The sequence below is a fragment of the Magnolia sinica genome, chromosome 3 (assembly GCF_029962835.1).
Source record: "Magnolia sinica isolate HGM2019 chromosome 3, MsV1, whole genome shotgun sequence".
Lineage (NCBI taxonomy): Eukaryota > Viridiplantae > Streptophyta > Magnoliopsida > Magnoliales > Magnoliaceae > Magnolia > Magnolia sinica.
In genome coordinates this window covers 962662-986482 of record NC_080575.1, presented here as the reverse complement: position 1 = coordinate 986482, position 23821 = coordinate 962662, and the positions used below count along the sequence as shown (strand labels likewise).

The following is a 23821-nucleotide window of genomic DNA, read 5'->3' as shown; positions in this document are numbered from 1 at the left end:
CGAGAGAAAAGAGAAGAGGAAGAGGAGAAGATAGAGAGAGCAGGCAGCGTGGTGCCGCTCAGGGCCGCTACCTTTGCCGCTGCCATTGCCGCACTCACCATTGCCACGACACCTGATTCCCGGGCTGGAGTCTTGTTGGAGCTCCAGCAGGAAAGGAAGAAAGAGAAAGGAAAGGAAGAAAAGAGAGAGAAAGAAAGGAAGAAGAAAGGAAGAAGGAACAGGGAAGGAAGGAGAGAGAGGGCTGAGTCAGGTGCAGCTAGCAACTAAGGTGCTGAGTTGTGCCGGTTCGAGTCCTTGCTTGGATGAGTTGACTAGGTCCAAAAGAAATCGGAGTTGAGTTTTGTCGGGTCGAGTCACTGCTAGATGTATCAACTTACTGTTGAGTTGACTCATTCTAAACTTGTTGAAGCAACAGGGGAATTGGAATTAAGGGGTTGATTCGGTCCAACATTCAGTGACTACTTGTGGAGATCGAGCCGAGTTGACAAAAGTGAGTCCATATTTTCCTTCCAGATTTAAATTATTCCAATTAACATTGTTACTATCATTTTTAGGATTTTTTTTTAAAGTTAGATATGATTAACCATTAATAGATTATCCATACTAATAGTAGGTATAGCGAACAAAGTTACCGTTATTAGATATTAGTCATTTATCTATCATTCTTAAGCACAATCATTAATAGTAGGTCATAGCATTTATTAGCATCATAATAATTATTATTACTAAGTTAGCTAGTATTAGTCATAACAACAATGTTAATAATTATATTTCAATTATTAAATTAATATTGTTATTTATTGTATGCCGACCACAATTGAAATCCTAAAATATAAGCCTAGCCCCAAACCCTAGGATGAAAATCCTAATTTTACATCAAAACCCTAAATCTAAGTAATCTAGACCTTAGGTTGGGACTTTAAACTATAAATAGTGTATTAAGCTTGGTTCTAATCGTGAAATTTTACAATGAATGGTAGGATTTGGTTCTAATGACACATGCGCTCCCTAGCGACACTAATGGGTGACTAGACATGTAAGGTGAGGACTCACCCTTTGAGCTTCCCACTTAATTTCATCAATCTGGAAATAGGCGATGGCACGATTCCCCTAACTGAGTTTCTTACATGGTTAAAACAAAGGAAAACGATATTCATACATAGTTAGCAGTGCACTAAGAATCTCAGTATGCATTACGATCACTGCCCAATAATGGCAGACATGAATGTTAACATGCATTTCAGAATAGGAATTTCAAAATCAATGTCTAAAATGCTTATAGATTTCTGCCAACAATTTTTAAATGTTCAAAGACAATGTGCTCAGCTTGCATTGATCCATGCATTCACATCATGCTCATTTTAAAGGGTTAATAATATCTCTATTTCTCTAATGCAGGATTATTTGGGAATGTAAATGTTTGGAATGGGTGGTATAGGAAAAGGTATGTATTTTGTACATATTTTCTAATTATATTTGATGATTGATTAGTTATTTGATGCCATCTGACAACGTATGATGCCTGATAGACACACTTAAATATGTGTAAATCCTTGTGTTGGTTGTCGTGACAACTATAACTGTCGTGACAGGCTGAGAACTAGTATACATGTACCAATGTATATTTGTAGATCTCCTCATCTTGCTAATAGAACAACATTTTCTTTCTACATATTCTCTTGATTGCTCTTATGGATCAGATCCCTTGCTTCAAGACCAATTCGAAAATTGATTACAAAACAACCCTTCATCTCTACGTTTCAATCTTTTAGTTCAAAAAGGTAACAAATGGTCAAGTAGGTTTTTTTGAACGATAATGATAAATTAAAGAAAAAAGGCTACAGCCACAACATACAAATATACAAAAATACAACAAACCCCAACCAAAACACCCACTAGAGTGCATGAAAACAAGATTGAACCCTCTATACTACCACCTAATCCTTCATATTAAGAATTGCCGTATTGAAAACTGGCATCGGATCTCTTGATTTGTTTCTGAAGCATCGCTGATTCCTTTCCCACCATAAGGCCCAAAAGGTCACTAATAAACTCAATCGCCACACCTTTTTCATTTCTTTCCTATACCTTGTCCTGCCAAGCAATGAGAAGTTCAATCAATCCCCTAATAGCTCAATCAGTTGCCTATAGAATGTGGGGTCAGGTAGAAGTTCACAATATGTAGAACACAATTAACATTCGCTTACCTTGATTTTTGATATGGCCCACCGTATCATGTATACAAGATCCACTCCGACCATTAGATGTGCAATCTCATTGTAGGTCTAGAGCGAAAATATAAGGCATATTTGTAATTTAGGTGAGCCACACCAATGGGATAGTTTAGGGAGAGACATCCACCTTTGATTTTTTACATGACCCCAATCATGAGCATGTGAAATCCACTCCACCCATTAGATACGACAGTAAAGGCTAGGCGTGAGACTTAAAAATCATATCCATATATGATTCAAGTGGGCCTCATCAAGCGAATCATTTTGGAGGTTGAGCTTTTTTAGCATACTGTTTCCAATTGTGTGTTCCATCTCAACCACCAACGGGGTTTATTTTCAGTCTATAAGTCTAACATGAGGTGACACACGTGATGGTCGGGGTGAATTTTACATTAACAGCACAATAGGTCCCAATCAAGCCAATGATCATTTTGAAAGCTAACGTTAGACAAAGTCTTGTTTCTCTCTCAACATTAATTACCATTAATTAATTAGAACTAATTGGATGGTCCAACTAGTTGTGTGTGAGCATTTCTCTCTCATATATATATATAGATAGATAGAGAGAGAGAGAGAGAGAGAGAGAGAGAGAGAGAGACAGAGAGAGAGAGAGAGAGAGACTATGCTATGCACTACGTAGCTCACATTACAAGTTATTTTCAATACAACATTAAAATCAATTAATGTTTTTAACGATTTATTATATTTTTCTATTTTTCAATAGAATTAATTAATCTTTTCATTGCTTTTAGCTAAAATAATATGAGTAACAATATAAATTAGTTTCATTACTCTTTCTTTACCTTGTCACTTCCTATTACTTCAGGTTGCGTTTGTTTGTTCCAAAATCCAAATATCTTGAAATTTTATTAAATTTCAAGATTAATAAGTCTAATTTGGTGAATATCATGAAATTGGTGCAACCAAACGCAATATTGATTAAAAATTTAGAAGTAACGTTTAGCTTATGCTACATGTTATGTAACTTACGCCTCACATTTCAAAGGGGTGATCATTACGCTACATACTATTTGCACTATGTGGCAGTTTCTTCTTTTGCTCCTTTCTACCTAGACAAGAACATAAATGGTACTGGAATGTAATTCTTACCAATCCAGCTGCCACTTGAAACTCAGAAAGCGTGCATTTCTCTCCTTGGTTTTGTCTTGAATAAGGTAATGATTTCTGTTGTTTGAATGATGTGGAGTGTCAGTTTCAAGGTTAAAGTGAAGTTTGTCTGCCAAGATTTGATGGGCCTTGATTTATCTCGAATAAAGTTGAAGTTATATACTTAAACTTTTGGAAGATGTTTTGAATTCGGGAAAATTCTGGTCTACCTTACCGGAACTCGAGAGTGCAGAGTAGATGGGGCATGGACATAAAAAATGAGTTTCTTGTCATGCCATTCTTCATTGGCACGAAGCTAGAACAGTGAGCCTTTGACATAGTTTGTTGGAGAGTTCGGTAAAGGAGGAAGGTTGATGTCTAGTGTCAGCTCATCAAAACACCTTTGCTAATCAACCATTTAAAAGTCAAATCCAAATTGTTGGGAATAAGGCTAGATGATGATGGTTTCAATCTGGAATGTTACGTCCGAGTGTACCTCTTTATCAGATCTTATCCATTATAGCATAGGATTAGCCAGTTGACATTGAGACATTGTCATACTAACTCTAGTAGGTTATCTAGTGGCTCCTTGATGGGTGCAATATCCCATCCACCTATATGGCGCAGAGTAGAATTACCTAGAGTCCATATGTGATCCCTTGGTCATCACTTGAAGGCTCATATTTGTCCCTAGTGTTAGCATAGGGATGCTTTCCTTTCTAGTTTAGTTTTGTTTAGAGTCATTCTTGGGGATAGTTTTTACTGATTGAAGTCTGATGCAGTTGATTGAAGGATTTTTGGTTTATAAACCTTGTTGGGAGTATTTCTAAAATAATCACAAAAAACATTGGCTTAACAGTTTAAAGAAGTTATGTTGATTATTATCTCTTGCTTTCAATTCCGAAGTACTTCACATTCATCTCATTATTCACTATATTGAGGGATGCACTACTTTTAATTTCTTTGGCTCTGTTCACATTTACATGCTTCCTCTGTTGTCGGTGTCATTGCAACATAAACTGGTTTTGTTGACCTATTTATTGCTAATTGTCATTTTTTCTTTCAATTGTTTTAGATTGTTCCGTAGGAATATATTTCAGTTATCGTACGATATGGAGTTGGAGTTTATGCAATTGTACACTCCTACACATCCAGTAATATTTCTCTTTAAAAGAAATTGCTTTGGAAGTGCCTCATCCACCAAATAATTTCCACTATTGGATAGGAGATGTAATAAGGCATTGAAAGAAGCACCGTGCGTAGCTTTTGATACAGAGATCAGAAACTTGTTAAACCAAGTATACATTTTACGTGCACCTTTGCTTTCATGAAACTCCCACTACTACAGCTAGGAATAAAGAAATTGCTCCCTTATTTTATTTTCATATCCTTTTGGCAGGTGATGAAACTTAAGAATGTGTTAAATGCTAGAGAAAGCATAATTTTTGAGCCGCTTCAACATATGAAGGGGACTGCCGCAAAGATTCTGTTGACTGAAATAAGCAAGAGTACCAAAAAAATTATGGAAGAGTAAGAACAAGTCTGTGGCTGTCAGTTTACCATTCAGGATGTCATAGATGACATTGTTCGATCTTGCTATCAGGTATGTGGTAATATCATTGCAAATTATTAGTAAAATTATAGATGTTGATGTAAATATGTTTCTTCTATTGATGTTGCAACCAAGATAAAAGCCTATATGTAGCCCATTATCTGACGATTTTGGGTAGTGTATGACTTTTTCTTTCGCTTTTCACAGGTTTTTTCGGAATGAACGTGGATGGGATACCCGGAGCAAAGAATAGTCCATTTGGATTTGGTATATATGCTGGAGTCTTTTCCTCACTAGGATTAGTGTTGATTGTGCTGGTGTTGAAATGGCTTGGGTTGAAAAAACCGATGAGAGAAGATGAAGCTTCATCGAAGTTGAGGAAGACGGGGATGCGGCCAGTGACTGAAGATAATATTTGCTCTCAATATGATTTTATATAAGCATATAAGCACATTGTTTCTTGTTGTAAATTTCATATCACATTGTTTCTTGTTGTAAATTTCATATCACATTGTTTCTTGTTGTAAATATAAGCGGCATTACATTTGTTGACTTGAAGAAAAGATTTCTTATGGAGTAGATCCACTCTGTCTATCATATGTTCCGCCTTGTGTTTGGATGGGTCGGGTTTATGACATAGAGTGTAATCAGATCCTCTTTATATAAGCCCATGCAAGTGTGTGGTTTTGTATAGTAGTTGGGTGAACTTCCAGCCTCCTTTCAAAGCTCCCGGTGCACACCGTTGAAGAATTTGAAGTATGGAAACTGGGTTAAGGTTGAAACTGGGTGCCACTGGACCAGGCCCAGATCTTGTCCAGCGGATGCTCCTAAAGGCTCATGGGTTAGTCCCAGATAGGGCACTTAGTAGGGTGGCCTGTCAGGGTTTCTGGCAGGCTTGGCCTGGAATACTAGGCTGGGTTCAAGCTTTGTTTAAGAACTCATTGGCCCGGTCTAGCCCATTTAGGATTTCAAGGGTATTTTTGTCATATATGATGCATGCTGGGAGATCTTGTCCAAAAGTGGTTTGTTGGGCTAGGGCTGGACTCAGATTTAAGCAATGAATAATCATCATACAGCCAAGGTTCAGGCCAGGCTCATCATGGACCCGGGGCAGGCTCAAGCCTATGTTTCACTTTGCGAGCCAGGCATTTATAGGCTGAGATCTATCAAAGCCTGGCCCCATGCCTGGCCAAAACAAAAAGGCCTGACCCATGATGATAATGCATGAACCGAGCCTGATTATGATTGAGCCCAAGCCCAAGCCCTGCCGCCCACTTCTGTGTAAGATCTGGGCTTTTCATTAAATGTACCCACATGAATGATATTGATAAAAATGCCCTTTGTGCTAGGCTCACATGAGTTGATGGGCTCTTATGCACAGACTAAGCCTCATCATGAAAGCCCGATGGGCTATCCACATTCCATTGACAACCCGAAGGGTAGTATTTGGGCTTGCGTATGCTTAGTTGCCTGGTAAGTATATATGGCCAATGCTTAACTAAAACAGATAAGCCTAAGAAATTGGATGTGGGCCCGACCCAGTTTCAACCTTATGTAAACCCATGGAGGTGTTGAGAGGACTGTGGCAATTTGTTTGTGTGTGTGTGTGTTGATTGTGCAAGCTTCTGATCTCCCTCGATAGGCTCCGAATTCCCTCGGCCAATGTTGGTATGGAGTTTCGGAGTTGTCCAAGGAGTTCAAGAGCTTACTCCTCAAGATTCTTGGTGGGCCTAGCATTGATTGGGCCAGCGTTGGTTTAGGCATGGATTTGAACTGGTTGGGCCCGCCCTGTTCAAAGTTTGGATTTTCTGGGCCAGGGAATGCCCATTGGGCTATCCCCAGTGGCAGCCCTCACTATAAGAAAACGAGCTTTAGCCGACCGATGGGGCTAGCCTTTTTCGGCGGCTAGTTTTAACGGCCGCGGATAAAGAGTCTCTCTCTCTCTCTCTCTCTCTCTCTCTATATATATATATATAATGAAAGAAAAAAAAGTCCTAAAAACAATACAAGGCACCTTCTAATCAGTTGCTTATGTATCATTCATTGAAGCATGCAAAGAACTCTTTCTACATCTCTATATTGACTATCTAGGAAAGTTAAGGGTACACTCTTGCATGAGAGATGAAAGGGAAGTTGGGGGCTTTGCATCACGCGGGTGTGAGATATGGGCCATTTGTCGAGTACGCACAATGCAAGCATGCCTTTCTGCAAAAAAGACTAGTCTAGTGATCATGTGGGCCATTTTGTAGTTATTTGGATTTTTTTCTGCTTTTCTATCGCTTATTTTGATTATTTTGTAGTATATAGTAGATATTATTTGGTTAATTTATTAAAGCAAAATTTTTTTATTCAGTTTAAACACATTTTGTTATTAGTTAGCTAGATGATGAATGTCAATTACGATTGATTATGAAATTATTTAAGTATAGGACAATCAGTTATCCATTATGGAATTGATTTCTTTAGAACAATAGCCTGTTTGGTAGAAGAGGTAACCTCTAGCCGTGCTCTATGAGCAATCGTTCCTTTAGAGCCCCATTTCACGTCGACCCAAGGGTCTTAGCGTGAAACTACCAGATCTTCCCGTTGAGTCTAAAAGAGATATGAATTATTTTTTATTTTTGTTTGTTAGTCTTATTTTATACTTATACCTATGAAAGCATTTAATTTAATAGATTTGATATTGAATTTAGTATGCTTACAAGTTAAGTTGCAAGTTATTAATTTAATGGATTTGATATTGAATTTATTATTAGTTAGCTAGATGATGAATGTCAATTACGATTGATTATTGAATTGTTTAAGTATAGGACAATTAGTTGCCCATTTGAGAAATTCTATGTGGCCAAGCATAGATATAGTATGCTTTTGGAGGTATAGAGTTTCTCAAATTGTCCTACATTTGGACAATTCAAGGTTGGATATATTAGAATGCTTTCGGTTCCTTAATTTAAATGTTCATGCTTGTTCTGCGTTGCATCTCTTCATTTCTCTCTGGTTATGTTTCTTACATTTATTTCTAATGTCAAATATCCTCACATTGTGTTGATACTTGACGTGGGAGTAAAATGCAAGATTAACGTATACACATTTTTTTTTTAAATTACCGCACCTTTCAATGAATAACCGGTCTGAACATGTTTGTTTTAACTCTATAGCTTCTTGATTCTAGAATTCCCATTCTCAGGCCTAACTGCTGGTGATCGATTTGTCTATGGCCTGCCGTTGGATTCAAAACAACCTTACTGTTGGGGCAATAGCATCTACATCCAAATGGGTGTCCCTCATCCAATGGCTGAAGAAGCTTCCTACTCAGAAATCAGTGCTGGGGACCACCATATCTGCGAATTGAGATTGCTCGCCAAAGGGACCTATGCAAACATCTCCATGGTTGGGCTTAGAGAAGACCAGACATGAGTACAATCAAGAGAGTTTTTGCACCAACTTGGTATGTTGCTAATATTGCACTCAATTGCATGTGTGGCTCTCAATGGGTACCTGATGAATCCAACCCAATGTTAATACATTTGGGTCTCATTTATGGGATCCATTAAGCAATTGGGACTGGGAGGTAACCCATTCACTGCCATGTTCTCTTTTACCTAGACATTGTTTGGCATGTTCTCTTTATCCCATCCAAGATTTTCCTCTTATTTATTTTATCTTTTATTGACGTCAATTGCAGAATCAAAGTCTACCTCAAAGCTTGGGAGGTAACCCATTCACTGCCATGTTCTCTTTTACCTAGACATTGTTTGGCATGCTAGAGCGCAATGGGACTACTCTATACAAATTGAAGTTCTAGGTGACCTGTATATTGTATTTCATACTTTTACTAGCACAAATCTGCCAAAGATCAATTCAGAAAATTCTTGTTCATTGAAGGGCAATGTTCGTTTATTTTGACTTGTTTTTCCAATACATGTTTGCTTATCTATGAGCTGGAACTTGCGTTGAAGAGTTTGGCATGATGTTAATCCCAGGAGCTTTGCTTGGTTTACATGAAGTACATGTGACCACAAATACAAATATGTTGTTTTCCCATATATGTATATAAAATAAGTGGGCTTGCTGTCTTATTAGTCAAGACATGTCTGCTGAAATGTATTTAATTATATAAAAAGTAAAGAACATTTCTTGTATTAAATATCCAAAAACAGGATTAAAAAATAAGAAAATTTTCACTTTTTTTATTTTAAAAAAAAGTTTTAAAATGTTCCCAGACATGTTCAGCCACATTGATGCACATGTTCATGTCAATATTTGTTTTATAGCTGGCAATCAGTTATACTTTCATGCTGCAACATGTAGAGTTTTGTTCTATGAGAACTCACAATCAGTTCATCTTAGTTCATCTTGAAAATTGAGAGTCACAAATCCGGAAACCTGTAAACATGCCATTTGGTTGACAGATTTGCAATTCAGTTGACTTGGTCATCCAAATGCAACTTGAGAAATTAAATGGTGAACATTGCTGTAACAGTTCTCTTTCATTTGCAATTTCTTTTTTCCTTTTAAGCTTTTATCATTGGTTTTGAAATTGTTGGAGGGAAGAAATAAATACTCATCTTGAGATTTGACAGTGACACAAACAACAACTAGATTGCCAAATGAAATTTCTCGATGAAGCATCAGTGCAGGAGCTCTCTCATTCATTGTATATACAATGCCTGGTTTTATCCACAACTTCCAACTCCAATCAAATTGGATAAAGAAAGCCTATTTGTTGCTTTCAAGAGCTCTTTGTAAGAAACCTTTAAATGGGGGCATCAAGAGAAGACGTGCTTTTAGTGTTGGGATGTACTCTGGTTTAGTGCTGGGATGTACTCTTAACTAGCTCTTGCTTCATCCTTGATTATTTCTGGTTTAGTGCTAGGATGTACTCTTAACTAGCTCTTGCTTCATCCTTGATTATTCCCGGTTTAGTGCTGGGATGTACTCTTAACTCTTCGCATTTAAAAAAAAATGTACCACCTACGTTTATTTACTACTGAAGTTTGCCTGTAGTCTTGTGGCACATGCATTGTAAGAATGCTGGCTATATTTGATAATTCAGTAATTTTTAGTTGTAGGGCATTGAAGAAATGTTGGAGCATAGTCAAGGAACCACTCCATATACTTTTAGCAATGGAAAACCGGATTATGGTGATATGTTTGATGCCCAGGAGGGGTTTTTTCATGGACTCACCACCTCTGTTAGCAATGGCTTCAATGGCGTCAATTCTGGTTGGAGCAGTGCTTTTAGTGATCTTATTTCAGATCTGTACAGTCAAACTGAGCAGATATCCACTGTAAATTCTACTCGACAACCCACTGCAAATGAATTTAGTTCAACTCAGTTGGGCCTGAATTCAGATTTAGTAATGGTGATGATGATTTGGATGAAAATAATTGGGAATTCAAGGATGCCTTCTCAGAAGACACAGTTGGAAATGGGAATCCTAAATTTGAGATTGTAGATGCACATCAAAACTTTTCTACTGAACTAAAGCTAAAGAATTTTGTAGGTTTCTACTCTAGATTGAAAGATGAAGCATGATTTTTCATACTTGACCATCTTGATGATCTCAAGGTGAGTGCAAATTCATTGTTAAGATCTATCTTTATCATTTCATAGAGCTGAAAGAAATTGAATGGTGGTTGGTGTTAGAAAGCCAAGAAGGATGCTGCTCTTTCTAGTGATGAAGTAAAGGTTATGTGGCCTTTGATGAGGAAATTCAGGTGTGTAGTTTCATCAAATTAGCTTGGTCTTTTCCTTTGGAACCTTTTTTTTTTGGTGTGTGTGTGTGTGTGTGTGTTTTGACATGACATGTTTGCCTGGGTCCTATATGTTCTAGTTCACTTTTGGGGGTGTGGTATTTCTTCCTTAGGATGCTTCAGTTTAGTAATTCCAGGTTTGTGCTAGCAAGTATGAAATACAATATACAGGTCACCTAGAACTTCAATTATTTTAATTGGGCTAATGATGGTTAATCATCTACATTGTTGGAGCTATTTCTATAGCCTACTTGTGCTGATGTCTTCAATGTCACATAGTTGTCATATACCTGGTTGTTTAGCACATAAGGCTGTGATCTGGAGTTGAGTATCAGTTGTTTACTAATGGATCTATTTTGGGTAGGATACGGATTAAAAGGTTGTGAATTAAACGAGTTTCTGTTAGGAAGCATAATGCTAGTATTTCAAGTCAGATATGGACCAGAATCGGTTCCCAGAGTTGTCCGTACATCGCCCAACTGGATTCAATTAGCTTGAGGAGAGGCTCCTAATCTACTTTAATTTGACATTTGTTTCGTTTCAGCCAATGGAGCTATATGTGGATGATGAGGCCAAGTTGACCCTGCATGGTCTCGTACAGGTACTCAATGGTTTCTGAAATGTGCATTGAGTTCTCTTATTACCTTCTGTTTTCTTGTCTTTTTTGTAATTGCTCTGCACTTCTTTTCTGACAATTTTATTAATTTTCTGAAGCACTGCATTAAACTGAGCGAGTTGGAGAAAAACTGCAAGTTGAATGACCTCCTAAATGCATCGGATTTTAATCAAGTCGTCATTTTCGTTAAAAGTGTGAGCAGAGCAGCTGAGCTGAACAAGCTACTCGTGGAGTGTAATTTCCCATCTATCTGCATCCATTCTGGAATGTCCCAGGAGGAAAGGTTGGTAAACGTCTTTGGGCTACACATTGATTTGCTTGCAAGTGCTTTATTTTGTACCTGCACAGGTCCTCACATTTTCTCTGATTTGGAAGGTTAACACTTTGTTCAGTTGCACTGTTGTAGTGAATTGCAATAATGAGTTCAATCAAGTAGAAATCGACTAAATTGCAATTACCTTAGTATTCATAACAAAGAAATAGCCCTCAAATTTTCATTCCTTCTGAAGTCCAACTTAAATTAATATAATTGCACTTTGGATTCCTATTCTTTCATTACAATTTCATAATGAGGAAGTAGTTCTCCATCTTGCAAATTTGCATTCCTTTGAAGTCCAACTTAAAGTCACATAAATTGCTTCATGTGTTGGGAAGATAAATGGTCGGGAGACAGGCGCGCTTTGCTATTGCTGCCTCTTGGATGCTTGCTTCTGAGGTGGGAGTATCTTTTATTTGCACATAAATGGTGAGCCTGCGGCATGACTTGTCAAGAAAGTGTATTATTCTGTTTCTGCATTAGTGTTTATTTATTTATTTATTTAAAACACTAAGATATGATGGTTTTTAATGGTTATGGATGAAAAACCTTGTTCAGCATACATATAGTTGTGATTTATTTATTTATTTTTTGTTTTTTTTTGTTTTTTGATAATGCCATTTCTTTGATGGGTTTGGTAAGTTTTCATTTAGAAATGCTATGCCAGTCGTTGTTGGGAAAAATAGAATATGTGGTATGCTGTGCACATGGAAGATGTGGGCAATATCCAAACGTGTGCAGTGAATCATCTCTTTCAGCTTACTGCATGAGCTGCATGAATATGCCATCGTAGGATCTCCTTGCTTGGTTGTAGTGTCTAGGTTTGTCTCATTGGATTTTCATTTACAACCAAGGTTGAAAATGCAAACCGATATCCACACCCAGCCTCAATGATGGATATGCCCCATCTTTGCTTGTGGTAATACACAAACATGACTTTTTTACTATTGAATTTCTAAGAAAATGTAGAAAGGTTGCATCTTGCCAAAAAGGTGGGGATGTAAATAGTGGCTTTTTGAAAGCCCTCTAAAGTGGTTGCAATTCAAGAAAGGGTGTTTTTTTGGGAACATGAGTAGAAGACTATGGATGCTTGTATATAATTTATATATTGCTTACTTTCAGTGACTACTCATGCATAGATTGCTCGTATAATTTAGCCATTACATGTCATTTTTTGTTATTATATGTTTCTCTTTGATGGGTAAGACTTCTTGAATGCCTCTCTTCATGCATTGCACTTCCACTGGGATGTATCAGTGAATTCTTGATGATACTTACCTATTAGAAATAACATTCAATAACTTCTGCAAAACTTGGGAACACATAGTAGCAGCCTTACATTCTTTGGAGTTGAATAGATTTAAACATTCACTATAACCCCCTTTTTTGTTTCTTTGCTTTTGTTGTTGTCGTTTTTTTTTTTTTTTGGCCCCATGTTTCCAGGAAGATTATATTGATTAATGCCCGTGATTTTGCAGGGGGAGCGTGAGGCGTACTAAAGAAAAAAAAAGTTACTTTCTTGCTAGTGAATACTCTACTTTCTCGTTTGTACTTCTGATTGATATGTAATATTTTTTCCTTATGCATTTGTATTTGTGTTCTGATGTACCGCACATGGACATGTGTCGCATTTGGTTTCTAGATCCACTTGTGGTGGGGCATATGGGTGACACTATATTTTTAAACAGGATCCATGCGTGTGGCTTCTAGATCCATGCGTGTATAAACCGGATCACCCTAGTAGTGTGGCACTATATTTTTAAAAATTTTGAATCAATGTAATTCCGCCGTTGATAGCAGTCAATTTCTACTTTTGTCTCGTACAAAAGTGAAATCTATTACAGGGAATGGTGGGATTTCTTTGGGTCATCAACTCCATCAAAGGGGTTTAACACAAAGCCCTATAATTTCAACTAATTAGCATGCATCATGTTGGATTGAATTGCATGCTAGATGCCCATCAATTGAGTCAATCTCCATTCAAGATTGTGTTTGAATCTCGCCAGCTTCTCTGCTCTATCTAATCCGCACTTGCAGGCACCTGAAACTGATTGTAGGCCCTGTCATGAATGGCGAGCTCCAAAACAGGGCCAGCAGGACCTGTCATGCAAACTGGTAAACGATGATGGCCGCCGGTAAAGCCTTTACTGATGCCGCCTTTACCGGCGGTTCCCTGACCACCAGTGAACCATTTACCGGCGGCTTTTTGGGTCTTTCCCGGCATTTTTAACTGCCGGAAAGACCATTTTTGTTGTAGTGCCTTGAATCTCGATTTCTATGGTCTGAACAAAGAGTATCCAAGTCGACTGGAGCGTTGTGACCCTTCTCTGCCTCAGGATGTTATAAACCGTTGGATGGGCACACCATGATCTATCTATCGGCTTGTCTGCCGAGGTATCTACTGTGTATGGGGATGCCTAAAAAAACGTGTCAGATTGAAATATTTATGCCCTTTGATGATTTAACCCTTTTCCTTTGGATATGGACCGCATCTTTAAACACCGTTTAATTTCAGGACCATCCTATCTTGATAGTCTTTGGAGGCAGCTACCAATATTAGCTGCGTATCTCGCAAGATCAACGGTTTGGATCATTGAAAAATTACATCAAATCCAACAGATAGTGATTTGCAGACTGTATTCTATCAACACCATGACAATGGCCCACAATCAGCAAGAAACCCAAAAAGAACAAAATCAAATCCTTCATATGAGAGAAAAATGAAGGTAAAGAAATGAAAATAAAAATAAAAATTAACATTAACATGCAACGAAGCCAAAGGGCCATCACACTGATATCATAACTAATTTATGCCACCACTTCCATAAAAGCTTGTGGGCGCCACTTCTTCCTCATACCTATAGAAAAGCTTGTGGGCCTCATTGCTTCTTCTACCTTTAGGGATGATGGTGTGGTCCTACCTCCTTTTCTTTCAATACATCCGGAACATCTAATGCATGAGCCCCACTTATTTCTCTTACATATAAAATTTTTACCAGTAGAAGTGCTAGTGGGCCCCACTCCTTCCTCATACATCTGGGGATCCCAATGATTCTTCTTTACTCATAGGAATGATTTAACTATGTAGAAGTGCTTGTGGGCCCTACTCCTTCCACATACTATTGGGGATCCCATTGATTCCTCTTTACTCTATTAGGAATATATTTGTGTGGGCCAGCTTTACCTGTATCTGTGGGTATCATTGCTTTCTCTTTATTTCTAGGAATGATTTTGGGCCCGCTTTTTTCTCTTACATATTGAAATCTTGTGGGGCCAGTTTTACCTGTAGCAGTGCTTCCTCCTATCTCTTAGACCCTTCTTTCTTCTGATTACATAGTACATTATAGTATACTTGGGCCCTAGCTTAATGCAATTTAGGCCCATCATTTGGTCATCCAGACCGTTGATTTAATGAATCATGGATGGATATACTCTAATAACAATCGTTGGCCTTTGTCATCACGTTTAGACTGCCACGGAATTCAGCTTGCAACTGTCTATTTGCAGGCCACAATCGAAAGGTTAGGATTTTACAAACTGAGATTTTTATACGGTATATCTCACTTCCACAATGTTTCCCGTCAGATCAACGGCCTGGATAATAGAATCAGGGCCCCACTTGGACTTACTCTCTGCCCAGGGACAGCACATATCCTCGGGCCCAAGGATCACAAACCTCTAGTCTAACCTTAATGTACAAACGGACTTGTGTGGCCCACCGTGATGTTTTATTTACATCCAATACGTCCATCATTTAGCCAGCCTAAATTAATGCCTCCATTCAAAAACTAGGTCAGTTCTAAAACTCATGTGAGCCACACCATAGGGAACAATTGAGCTAGGAACGCTGACCATTTAAAAACGTTTAGATTGTGCGTGTGCGGGCTACTGCATTTTTATGTGCAATCTAATCTACTCATAAGATACATTCCACCAGGATGAATCAACGCCCAAAAAATTAGAAAAATCTAAAACTCCTGCATGCCACAAAACATTATTTTAGAGGATTTAGGTCCATCCCATCTAAGTTTTGGACCGACTTGATTTTTGAAGATGGACTATCATCAAACTTTTAAAAACTGTCCGTTGTACTTATTCATATTTGGCCCACCTGATCAGTCGATCTGCCCAATGCTTGGTGAGATCATCTACAGACAGGACCCATCCAGTGCACGGATCCCAAACAGATGTATCCAATCTAAAAATTCCATTGTTAATCCATGGCCATCCATTCTATGAAATTTAGGAGTTGTGTTTGAGTAATAGGAAAGAACTTCTCTAAGGTCCCAACACAGGAATTCACTTCGACTCATGGATTCCAATTCCAAATGAGTTTTCTAGGGAGCCAAACGACCCATGAGCTGGTCGTCCTTGTGAATTATGAATAAGCTGCTCTGGCAAATGTATTCAAACATCCCATCATTTGATGGATTCTCAAAATGAGCATCACAAATTTTCTTGACCCTTGGATTAGTCAAGGAGTCGTCAACCCTTTTTTTTTGAATTCTCGACGAATGTCAATTCAACTGGGCCCCACTATAACCCATCATCCCATCCATCGATCAGAGCCAATCAGAACTCCTTTCCAATTATCTACCTAGTTCTCGTATGGTTGATTTGCAATTGCACGCAAAGATAAGATATAAGCGAATTTAGAATACATGGACGTCGGTAGTTTGAGATTCCATCGCGACGGAGTAGCGTGATGGTGAATTAAGATCTTCCTTACATAAATCCATGCTATGTAGTTTAGTTTTCAAGTTGTAAGAGAAAGGCGATGTGTACACCTTAGTTCTTAGACTCATTGAGTCGACTCAGTCGGTTACATTTCAAGAGAAGTCTCTGTGCAGACTCATCGAGTCAATTAGCATACCCATAATGGGGCCCACATCAAATATCTAGGCCATGGCTATGATGATGGTGGTGGCTTGAAGAATTGAAACTGAGGTATTTTCTCTTCATCTCCCTCAAAGCCGTCCAGTGCCTAGAAGATTAGGTTCTCTAGTTTTCATTCAGCTTTTGACACTTTGGGGGAGATGTACAAGAAGCCCCTCATGAGAAAGTCTGTTTTCATACAGAAGTAATATTTTCTGTAAAATATGGAAACTGAAAAATCAAAATAATCAAGAAATTAAGACACGTTGAAATTGCATCCCACTTACTCTCACATTCCAAACATGCCCAAAGTTTTCAATTTGCACATGTAGCTTATGCACTTAAATGAGCATTTTAAAACTAACATAAAACTAATTAGTCCGAGACAACATGAATCGGACAAACTTTTGACGCTACAAAATTTAGCTGAGTAAACTCAGGGAAAATGTGACCTTTCTTCAGTATTTTGTAAACGGATCATCATTTTATTAAAGTGCTGTGCTAATGTCAGCAAAAATGACATGGACCAATTAAATTTCAGAATACGGGAACCAGGGTGCGCTGGAAACAGTGGATCCGCGGTTTTTCTTTTGAGAATCCTCAGTGAACTCGAGCGAGTAAATATCTTCTGCTACTCACTTCTCACACGTGGGAATGGCACACACGTCAAAGATCCAAAAGCTCATCAGAAAAATTCCCACCGTGGAGATTTCTTCTCCGAAAAAGTGAACGAGTTCTGATTGTCGAACCACCCACAACTGAATTTATATTTTCAACGGCTGTCAATTTTTCTCGACCGACAGTTTATTCTTCACGACTGTTGATCGCGTCCGGCGCAACAGTAGACAATAACATGCAAATTTTACTGGTTCTTAATTTACTAACTGTCCGTTTCTTCGTACGTGCGGCTAATGTGAAAGACGTGTTTGAGATGTGAGCTTTCCATCAAGTCCATGAACAATGCTTAGATGCTCTTCCTCAAAAATCAGACAGCAACGCTTTTGAAGGAGAGTTTCTTTTGGCTTTATTCACTACAGCTGTAAAGAAGAAGAAAAAGAAGAGCAACATGATCAACTTTAATAAGAAGATGAGTAGAAGACGATCATTTGTCATGAATGGAATGTAAGCTGAAGAGACTCGAATTGTAATTGAACAGAAGCAACTGGAAATAAGTATGTCAGGTCTACAATATCCTACACTGAAGAATTGGGTCATCCAAATTGATTCCAGGCTCCAAAACGTGAGTCGTCCAATGGAAGATGCAGTTTGGACCAGCCGCTCAATTTACAGATTACCGAAGCTCTATGTCAATCCCCGCCGCAGAGAGCTGTAAAAGCCTCAGGTGGTGTCTTTTGGGCCGTACCATCACGGCGAACCCCACCTGAAACCGGTGGAAGCGCATAAGGAAAGAGTTTTCTGTCGCTTTCTTCAGAGAGTAGGAAAAAGCACCAGTGATTGTGTGGCTGCCGTGGGAGTGGTGGTTCAACAACTGATGGACTCTTATGATCAGCTTGACGAAGGATGGAAAGAGAGCGGGAGATTCTTGCAACTGATGATCCTGGATGGGTGTTTCATGATCGAGATCTTCAGAAATATTAACCCCAAATTCAGTGATGAATATGCATATAATGACCCGATCTTCAGCAAACATGCAATGTTTTGCAAGCTGCATCGAATAAAGAGGGACATGTTGATGATTGAAAATCAGCTTCCTCTTCTGCTGCTGAAGACGTTAGTAGCTTTCGAAACAGGATCTCCCCAGGTAAGAATTCTTTTCTTTTATTCCTTATTTTTATTTTTGGGCGCATATGGTTGCACCAGATATCATGATATTCCATGATTTTTTTTTTTTTTAAAAATATCATGATATTCCATGATTAATCAGTCTAATTTGGTGCCATAATTCAGAAATATGGTGCAACCAAACACACCCTTCATGTGTTCTGGAGATCAGGAGAACACGCACCAGGACAACTGCTCGGTTGCATGACTAGATTAGATGATCCTGACCATCCATTTCAGGCGGGACCTATAAATAACAAGGGTTCAGTACTATGAGATTTTTACTATGTCATATCCACAATTATGTGTGTAGCAACTTGAATCAACATAGAAGGTTTTCTTCTCATATGTGGATGTTTTGGGCGCCGGAGGGAAATAGTAGCCGTTTGGTTGATGGCCTTGAAAAAGGTACAGCTTAGTCAAGGGTTCATGTTCAAACGGTCAAATCCAATGTCCAGATGTTATTTTAGTACATCGAGATAATATCAAGCATCCCATCTTGATGGGCAGAGAAATGGACCTGGGACATCCATAGTAATACACAACATTCTTCTTGCCTAATTTCACCCATGCAGGATGATGAATCCATAAACGAGCTCGTACTGAAATTCTTCAACCCCCACCAGTCAACCTCTAAAATGGGCCACCGCCGCCATGTGTTGGACGTGATTAGGCAGAGCATGCTTCGAGAGCGCATTCATCATCGACTCACATCGACTACCATGCTTCACGAGAGAATTCGTCAAGACACATCGACGCAGCAGAGCATGTATCCACGAATAGTTAACCGAAGTATTCGACGAATCACATCAATGGGGCAGAGCATGTGTCAAAAAATATTTAAACCATGCAGATCCCCTACCCCAAGGGAGCAAGGCAAGCAAGGGGTCATCTGGCCCGCGACACAGCTTCATGAGGCTGGAATCCGGTTCAAGACTAGCAAAACCCAATACCTCAATGACATCAATTTCCAAAAGAGCTTCCTCTGTTTCCCCAGCACCATCAGTCTCCCTGAGATTGAAGTGGATGATGCCACTGAATCCAAATTCCTGAATATAATGGCATTTGAGCAACTTCATGCCGATGCTGGCAGTGAAGTGAGTTCATATGTATCGTTCATGGACAATATTATTGATTCGGAGAGAGATGTAATACTACTCAATGAGAATAAGATTATTAAGAATTTTGTTGGAACAGAGAAGAACGTTGCGGACCTCTTCAATGGGCTTGCTTTCGATGTGTCGATTGATCCAGGTTGTAGGATAGGGGAGGTAGGGGACGTGCATAGGGAAGTCATAGCTTACTGCAACAACTATTGTCTCCGTTTTCACCAGTCGTTGGACGAACTCTGGAAGACCTACTTCAGAAGCCCATGGTCTTGCATTTCCCTCTTGGCTGCAATTTTCCTCCTATGCCTCACTGCCATACAGACCGTGTATGGAGTCCTTGCTTTCTATCATCAGTAAGGCTAAATCCACTGTGAGAAGACGCATGGCTTGACCTTGGCGATCTCTCATCTTTCTATCATCATCTTCTTCATCTTCATTAGGTGAAGAGAGGGAAAATTTTTTTTGTTAAGTTTTGATTTCATCTACCAGTGGATTGAGTTCTATATACAAATTCCTTTTCATTTTCCTTTTTCTTTTTCTTTTTTCTATTTTTCTATTTTCTTTTTTTTGGGCATTGTTTTTACGAAGGCATGATTAATACCCACCCATTTTATATTTGGGTACGCCCATTCTCAGTTTTGAGAATTCTAATGCTACACTTTGGTACTTGTTCTATCCTATATAAATAATAATAATAATAATAATATCAAATGGAAAGTTGGTGTGAGCAAAACAAGCATGGCGGGTGTGCAAATCATTTCTCATCTTTAGTAAGTTTTTTTTCCTTTCCAAATTCATGTCGTAGGGCCTTTTTTTTTTTTTTTTTTGGTATTTTTATTGTTTGATTTCCCTTTCGAGTTGATTTGTGGCCTTACATTCATATGTACTTTCGTCACCAAAACTCTTTGGACCATGGCCAAACAACCTTGGTCCCAACTGGGATTGGTACCGAAAAGCTCGGTGGGCCCCACCTTGATGTATGTATTATATCATTGTTGTACATCCATTTTGCCAGCTATTTTAGGTTATTAGCCCAAAAATGAGCCATATACAAAGCTCAAGTGGACAACACCACAAGAAACAACAGGGATTGATTGCTTACCCAATCAGAATGTTTATTTTCTTGCTATGATAGTCCCATGCCAAAGGTTTCAAAAAAAATGAGGGAGATCCGAAGTTCAAGCAGATCAAAATAGAAATCAATGGGAACAATGATGCCAACATTGAAACCTTCCTTGGGTCCACCGTTTTGTTTATTTGCCATCCAACCAGTTGATAAGGTTACACATACCTTTATGAAGGTAAAACGCATCGTGAAGAATAGTATTAACCATCGGATTTTCACCTTCATTTTATATAACTCATTGAGAAGAATAGTATTAACAATGGGATTTGATAGCCATTTGTTGGATGGCTATGATTGCTTTATCAACATGATTTAAATAGGTACGCTTCATATACAACGGGACCCACAATTTGAATGGTCTCAATAGATATACATCACTGCCCATTTGAGGACAAGTCACCACTATCTTTTAAAGCGTGCAAAATTGACACAGGAGTCTTGATGGGGTTTTCCTCCTAAGCTCAGAGAAGATGAGGTGCGGTTTGGATGTCACAAATAGTGGAATCATTGCACTGCTCGACCGGTCTAGTGAACAGTGCTTAACCAGTCGAGAGTCACTCGACTCAAAGTCCAGCGAACTCAGTGAACAGTGCTTGACCAGTCCTGCAGCCTGCTCGATCAGTCCTGGTTACGTAGTTTTGAGTCTGAGTTTGTACGGGATGCAGAATTTTGAGGCGGCTTTCGCAGGGGTGCGAAAGAGAGTTTCCTAAACTATAAATATAAGGTCCTTAGGATTTTTTAGGGCATGCAAGAGGTAATGTAAAAAGGTTTTCTAAAGCTTTGCAAGGGTTTGCTAAATGGTTTAGAGTTATCAAAGGCGTAAGAAAGTAAGAGAAAAGAGAGAGAGAAAGCTTGTAGGTTATGCTCGTAGAGGTGATCTACTGTGCACTTGATATCTCAGTGCTTCTATGTCCTCGTAATCGGTGAGATATCTCCGTTTTTCTTTCATTCTTTTATTGTTTATCCACTCTTGCGTGAGTAAAGAAGGTTGTAACGTTCTACTTCATAGTGAATTGTTGATCTGGATGAGGTCCCGTGGTTTTTACCTCTTTGAGAATTTTTCACGAAAAATCTCCTATGTGGTGTAGTTTATGCTTTTATTTACGATTCGATGCTCAAGTGGTAGACTGAGTGAAAGATACCTCGTGGGGTGGCTAATAGTAAAGTGTGAAGTGTGAATTGACAATGGAGTGTACTAAAAAGCTATAAATAAAAATAAAAAATAAAAAAACAAAAATCGGTGATCACGGAATATTGCTAATTTCTTCAATCAAGATGACGTCAAGCCTAAAAGCTACTAATCGGAAACTTGGATGGACCATGGACCACCCAAAAGTTCCCAAAGAATGAATGGACTGTAATGCACCTCCTCCGCTCATTGAACAGTTGGAATCATCCATGCATTGTAATTTTTGAAATGTGGCCCACCTACAATGGGCCCTGCAATTAATTATCATGAATTTTAAAACAGATTTTTCCAAGAATGGACTGGAAAGATGAAGCCCTGAGGCCTCCATTCCTTTCTCCTTTTATCCTCTAGAATAACCTCCTAATCAAGGCAACAAAAACAAATTACAAACTCAATATGCCAAAACCAGAATCAAGGGCAATGGCTTTTTTACATGGAAATTAGTTTTATATACCGACCGAGAATCAAAGATTGATTAATTTGTGATTCTTTTGTATTAATTAACATCTCCTTGAGATAAGTGTCAAAGACTGTATGTTTCTTTTCTATTCTTTTCCTATCGCATTGTTGCTGTGCCACTTAAAAATACCAAAAGGGAGAATGATGAACTTAGAAAATTGTTATAAATCCAAGGACCTTTATTCATTGCGTGTCATTGTTGATGCCCATCCAACACAAGAAATGAAAAAAAAAATAAAAATAGAACACAAATAAGAAATAGAGAGAAAAAGAGGATTGCTTTGATTGAAAACCATGATAAACAATATAGGTAGATGGCTTACGGATTTACTCACTTAAGGTTTGCCATTTCCATAAATTAGGATATAATTAACAACTCGTAATTTTTATTATATAAATTTACCCTAAAGTGATTCTTGTTAAACCATATACTCAGAGGGTGGGTGCAGGGAAGATAATTTGAAAATAGATTCATTAGATAGAGAAGCTCGTCAAGATTTCGTGTTTCACTGTCGAACCTATTCCAATTCCAACAGCTCAGATTGGGGACCACTAGAATATTTCATATTCTAAAAAAAATTGCCTTATATCAACTGAAGACAATTATCAACCGAAGCACTGTCATGGAAAGTGAGGGGTTCGACTGATGCACCCTGGCATCTTGTAAAAGCCTTTATGGCTGAAAATGTTTCAAGAGCGGAGTAAAAGCACATTAAGTTGATTAAATTTTATGGCGCATTTCAGACATTCACACAAAGAAAGAGATGGCTATCACCAACACGTGGCATCTCAAGAGTAACTCTCATCAACATAATAGTAGTATATATGCGTAACTAATGGTCAACCCATGATTAATGACTAGCATACGTGGCATTGTTCAATAGACCACAGTTGTCTTTGAGCCCTGACGGTTATCTTCACATCAACGGATGTAAAGAGCCGCTAGCTATGAAGATTTCTCTCTAGCTACCACTCAAAAATTCTATAAATAGGAAAAAGATCAAAGACCACCGGACCCCCCTCAATCCAATACAAATCAAATTTACAATGCGACATTGTATATCCTTTTATTTTATCTTAGTTTATCCCAGACTTGGATGACGTATCTACCCTACTTTGTTGATCTAGATTTAGCATAGGAGTAGTGTAATCCCATCTGTCTACTTTAATTACTGTACTAGAATTTGGATTTTGAACTGCAATCAATTTTTCTTGACTGACCCTTCATTATGAACAATTGATGATAGCGTCCAGTACACCAAGAGACAATAACATACAAATTTTATTGGTTGTTATTTTACTAGTTGTCCATTTCTTCGTATGTGTGGCTAATGTGAAACACGTGTGAAAGATCTGAGCTTTCCAACAAGTTTCTAAACAATGCTTAGATGTTCTTCCTAAAAAATCAGACAGGCTACTGAAGGTGAGTTTCTTTCTTCTTCTTTTTTTTCTTTTTTTCTTTTTTCTTTTTTGTTTTTTTCAAAAAAAGAAAGGAGTGGCATGCCCCTGTATTCTTGTATTTATGAACAGAATGTATAAAACGGAGATACAGGTGAGCTCCACAAAAAGGAACAGGGCCTCACCAATCCTATATCCTGAAAAGCAAACAGAAAAAGGAAAAAACAAAAAGCATATGACCAACCTGCAGCCCTTGAGCCGGCCACTCCGGCTATCAAAGGAACAATTAATTCCCTGCTTA

The 23821-nt window shown here is 38.4% G+C and overlaps 2 protein-coding genes and 1 long non-coding RNA gene across 6 annotated transcripts; all 3 read left to right on the top strand.

Annotated features, from left to right (window-relative positions):
- Positions 1 to 1130: 1130 nt before the first annotated feature.
- On the top strand, positions 1131 to 5472 carry LOC131239216 (uncharacterized). 3 transcript variants are annotated; one of them, XR_009168089.1, is made up of 5 exons: positions 1131 to 1444; positions 1701 to 1781; positions 4417 to 4476; positions 4567 to 4639; positions 4741 to 5472. It is a non-coding gene; the product is annotated as an uncharacterized LOC131239216 (long non-coding RNA). The 3 variants fall into 3 exon arrangements; XR_009168087.1 differs by lacking the exon at positions 1701 to 1781; XR_009168088.1 differs by lacking the exons at positions 1701 to 1781; positions 4417 to 4476.
- A 4833-nt stretch (positions 5473 to 10305) lies between these two features.
- Positions 10306 to 13451, top strand: LOC131239215 (DEAD-box ATP-dependent RNA helicase 15-like). 2 transcript variants are annotated; one of them, XM_058236817.1, is made up of 5 exons: positions 10306 to 10465; positions 10544 to 10614; positions 11195 to 11251; positions 11365 to 11549; positions 13061 to 13451. In XM_058236817.1, exons 3-5 carry the CDS (start codon positions 11198 to 11200, stop codon positions 13149 to 13151), a joined length of 330 nt encoding a protein of 109 aa, XP_058092800.1. In that variant the 5' UTR covers positions 10306 to 10465; positions 10544 to 10614; positions 11195 to 11197; the 3' UTR covers positions 13152 to 13451. The 2 variants fall into 2 exon arrangements, with proteins under 2 accessions (XP_058092800.1, XP_058092799.1); XM_058236816.1 differs by lacking the exon at positions 10544 to 10614.
- A 4342-nt stretch (positions 13452 to 17793) lies between these two features.
- LOC131239213 (UPF0481 protein At3g47200-like) lies at positions 17794 to 19785 on the top strand. Its single transcript, XM_058236813.1, has 2 exons — positions 17794 to 18219; positions 18815 to 19785. Exons 1-2 carry the CDS (start codon positions 17950 to 17952, stop codon positions 19703 to 19705), a joined length of 1161 nt encoding a protein of 386 aa, XP_058092796.1. The 5' UTR covers positions 17794 to 17949; the 3' UTR covers positions 19706 to 19785.
- Positions 19786 to 23821: the final 4036 nt, after the last annotated feature.

Coding starts and splice junctions, on each gene's coding strand:
- LOC131239215 (XM_058236816.1), top strand. CDS start 11,198: ATGGAGCTATATGTGGATGATGAGGCCAAGTTGACCCTGCATGGTCTC. Junction 11,252..11,364: donor CCCTGCATGGTCTCGTACAG/GTACTCAATGGT, acceptor AATTTTCTGAAG/CACTGCATTAAACTGAGCGA. Junction 11,550..13,060: donor GGAATGTCCCAGGAGGAAAG/GTTGGTAAACGT, acceptor GTGATTTTGCAG/GGGGAGCGTGAGGCGTACTA.
- LOC131239213 (XM_058236813.1), top strand. CDS start 17,950: ATGGACTCTTATGATCAGCTTGACGAAGGATGGAAAGAGAGCGGGAGA. Junction 18,220..18,814: donor TCGAAACAGGATCTCCCCAG/GTAAGAATTCTT, acceptor TCACCCATGCAG/GATGATGAATCCATAAACGA.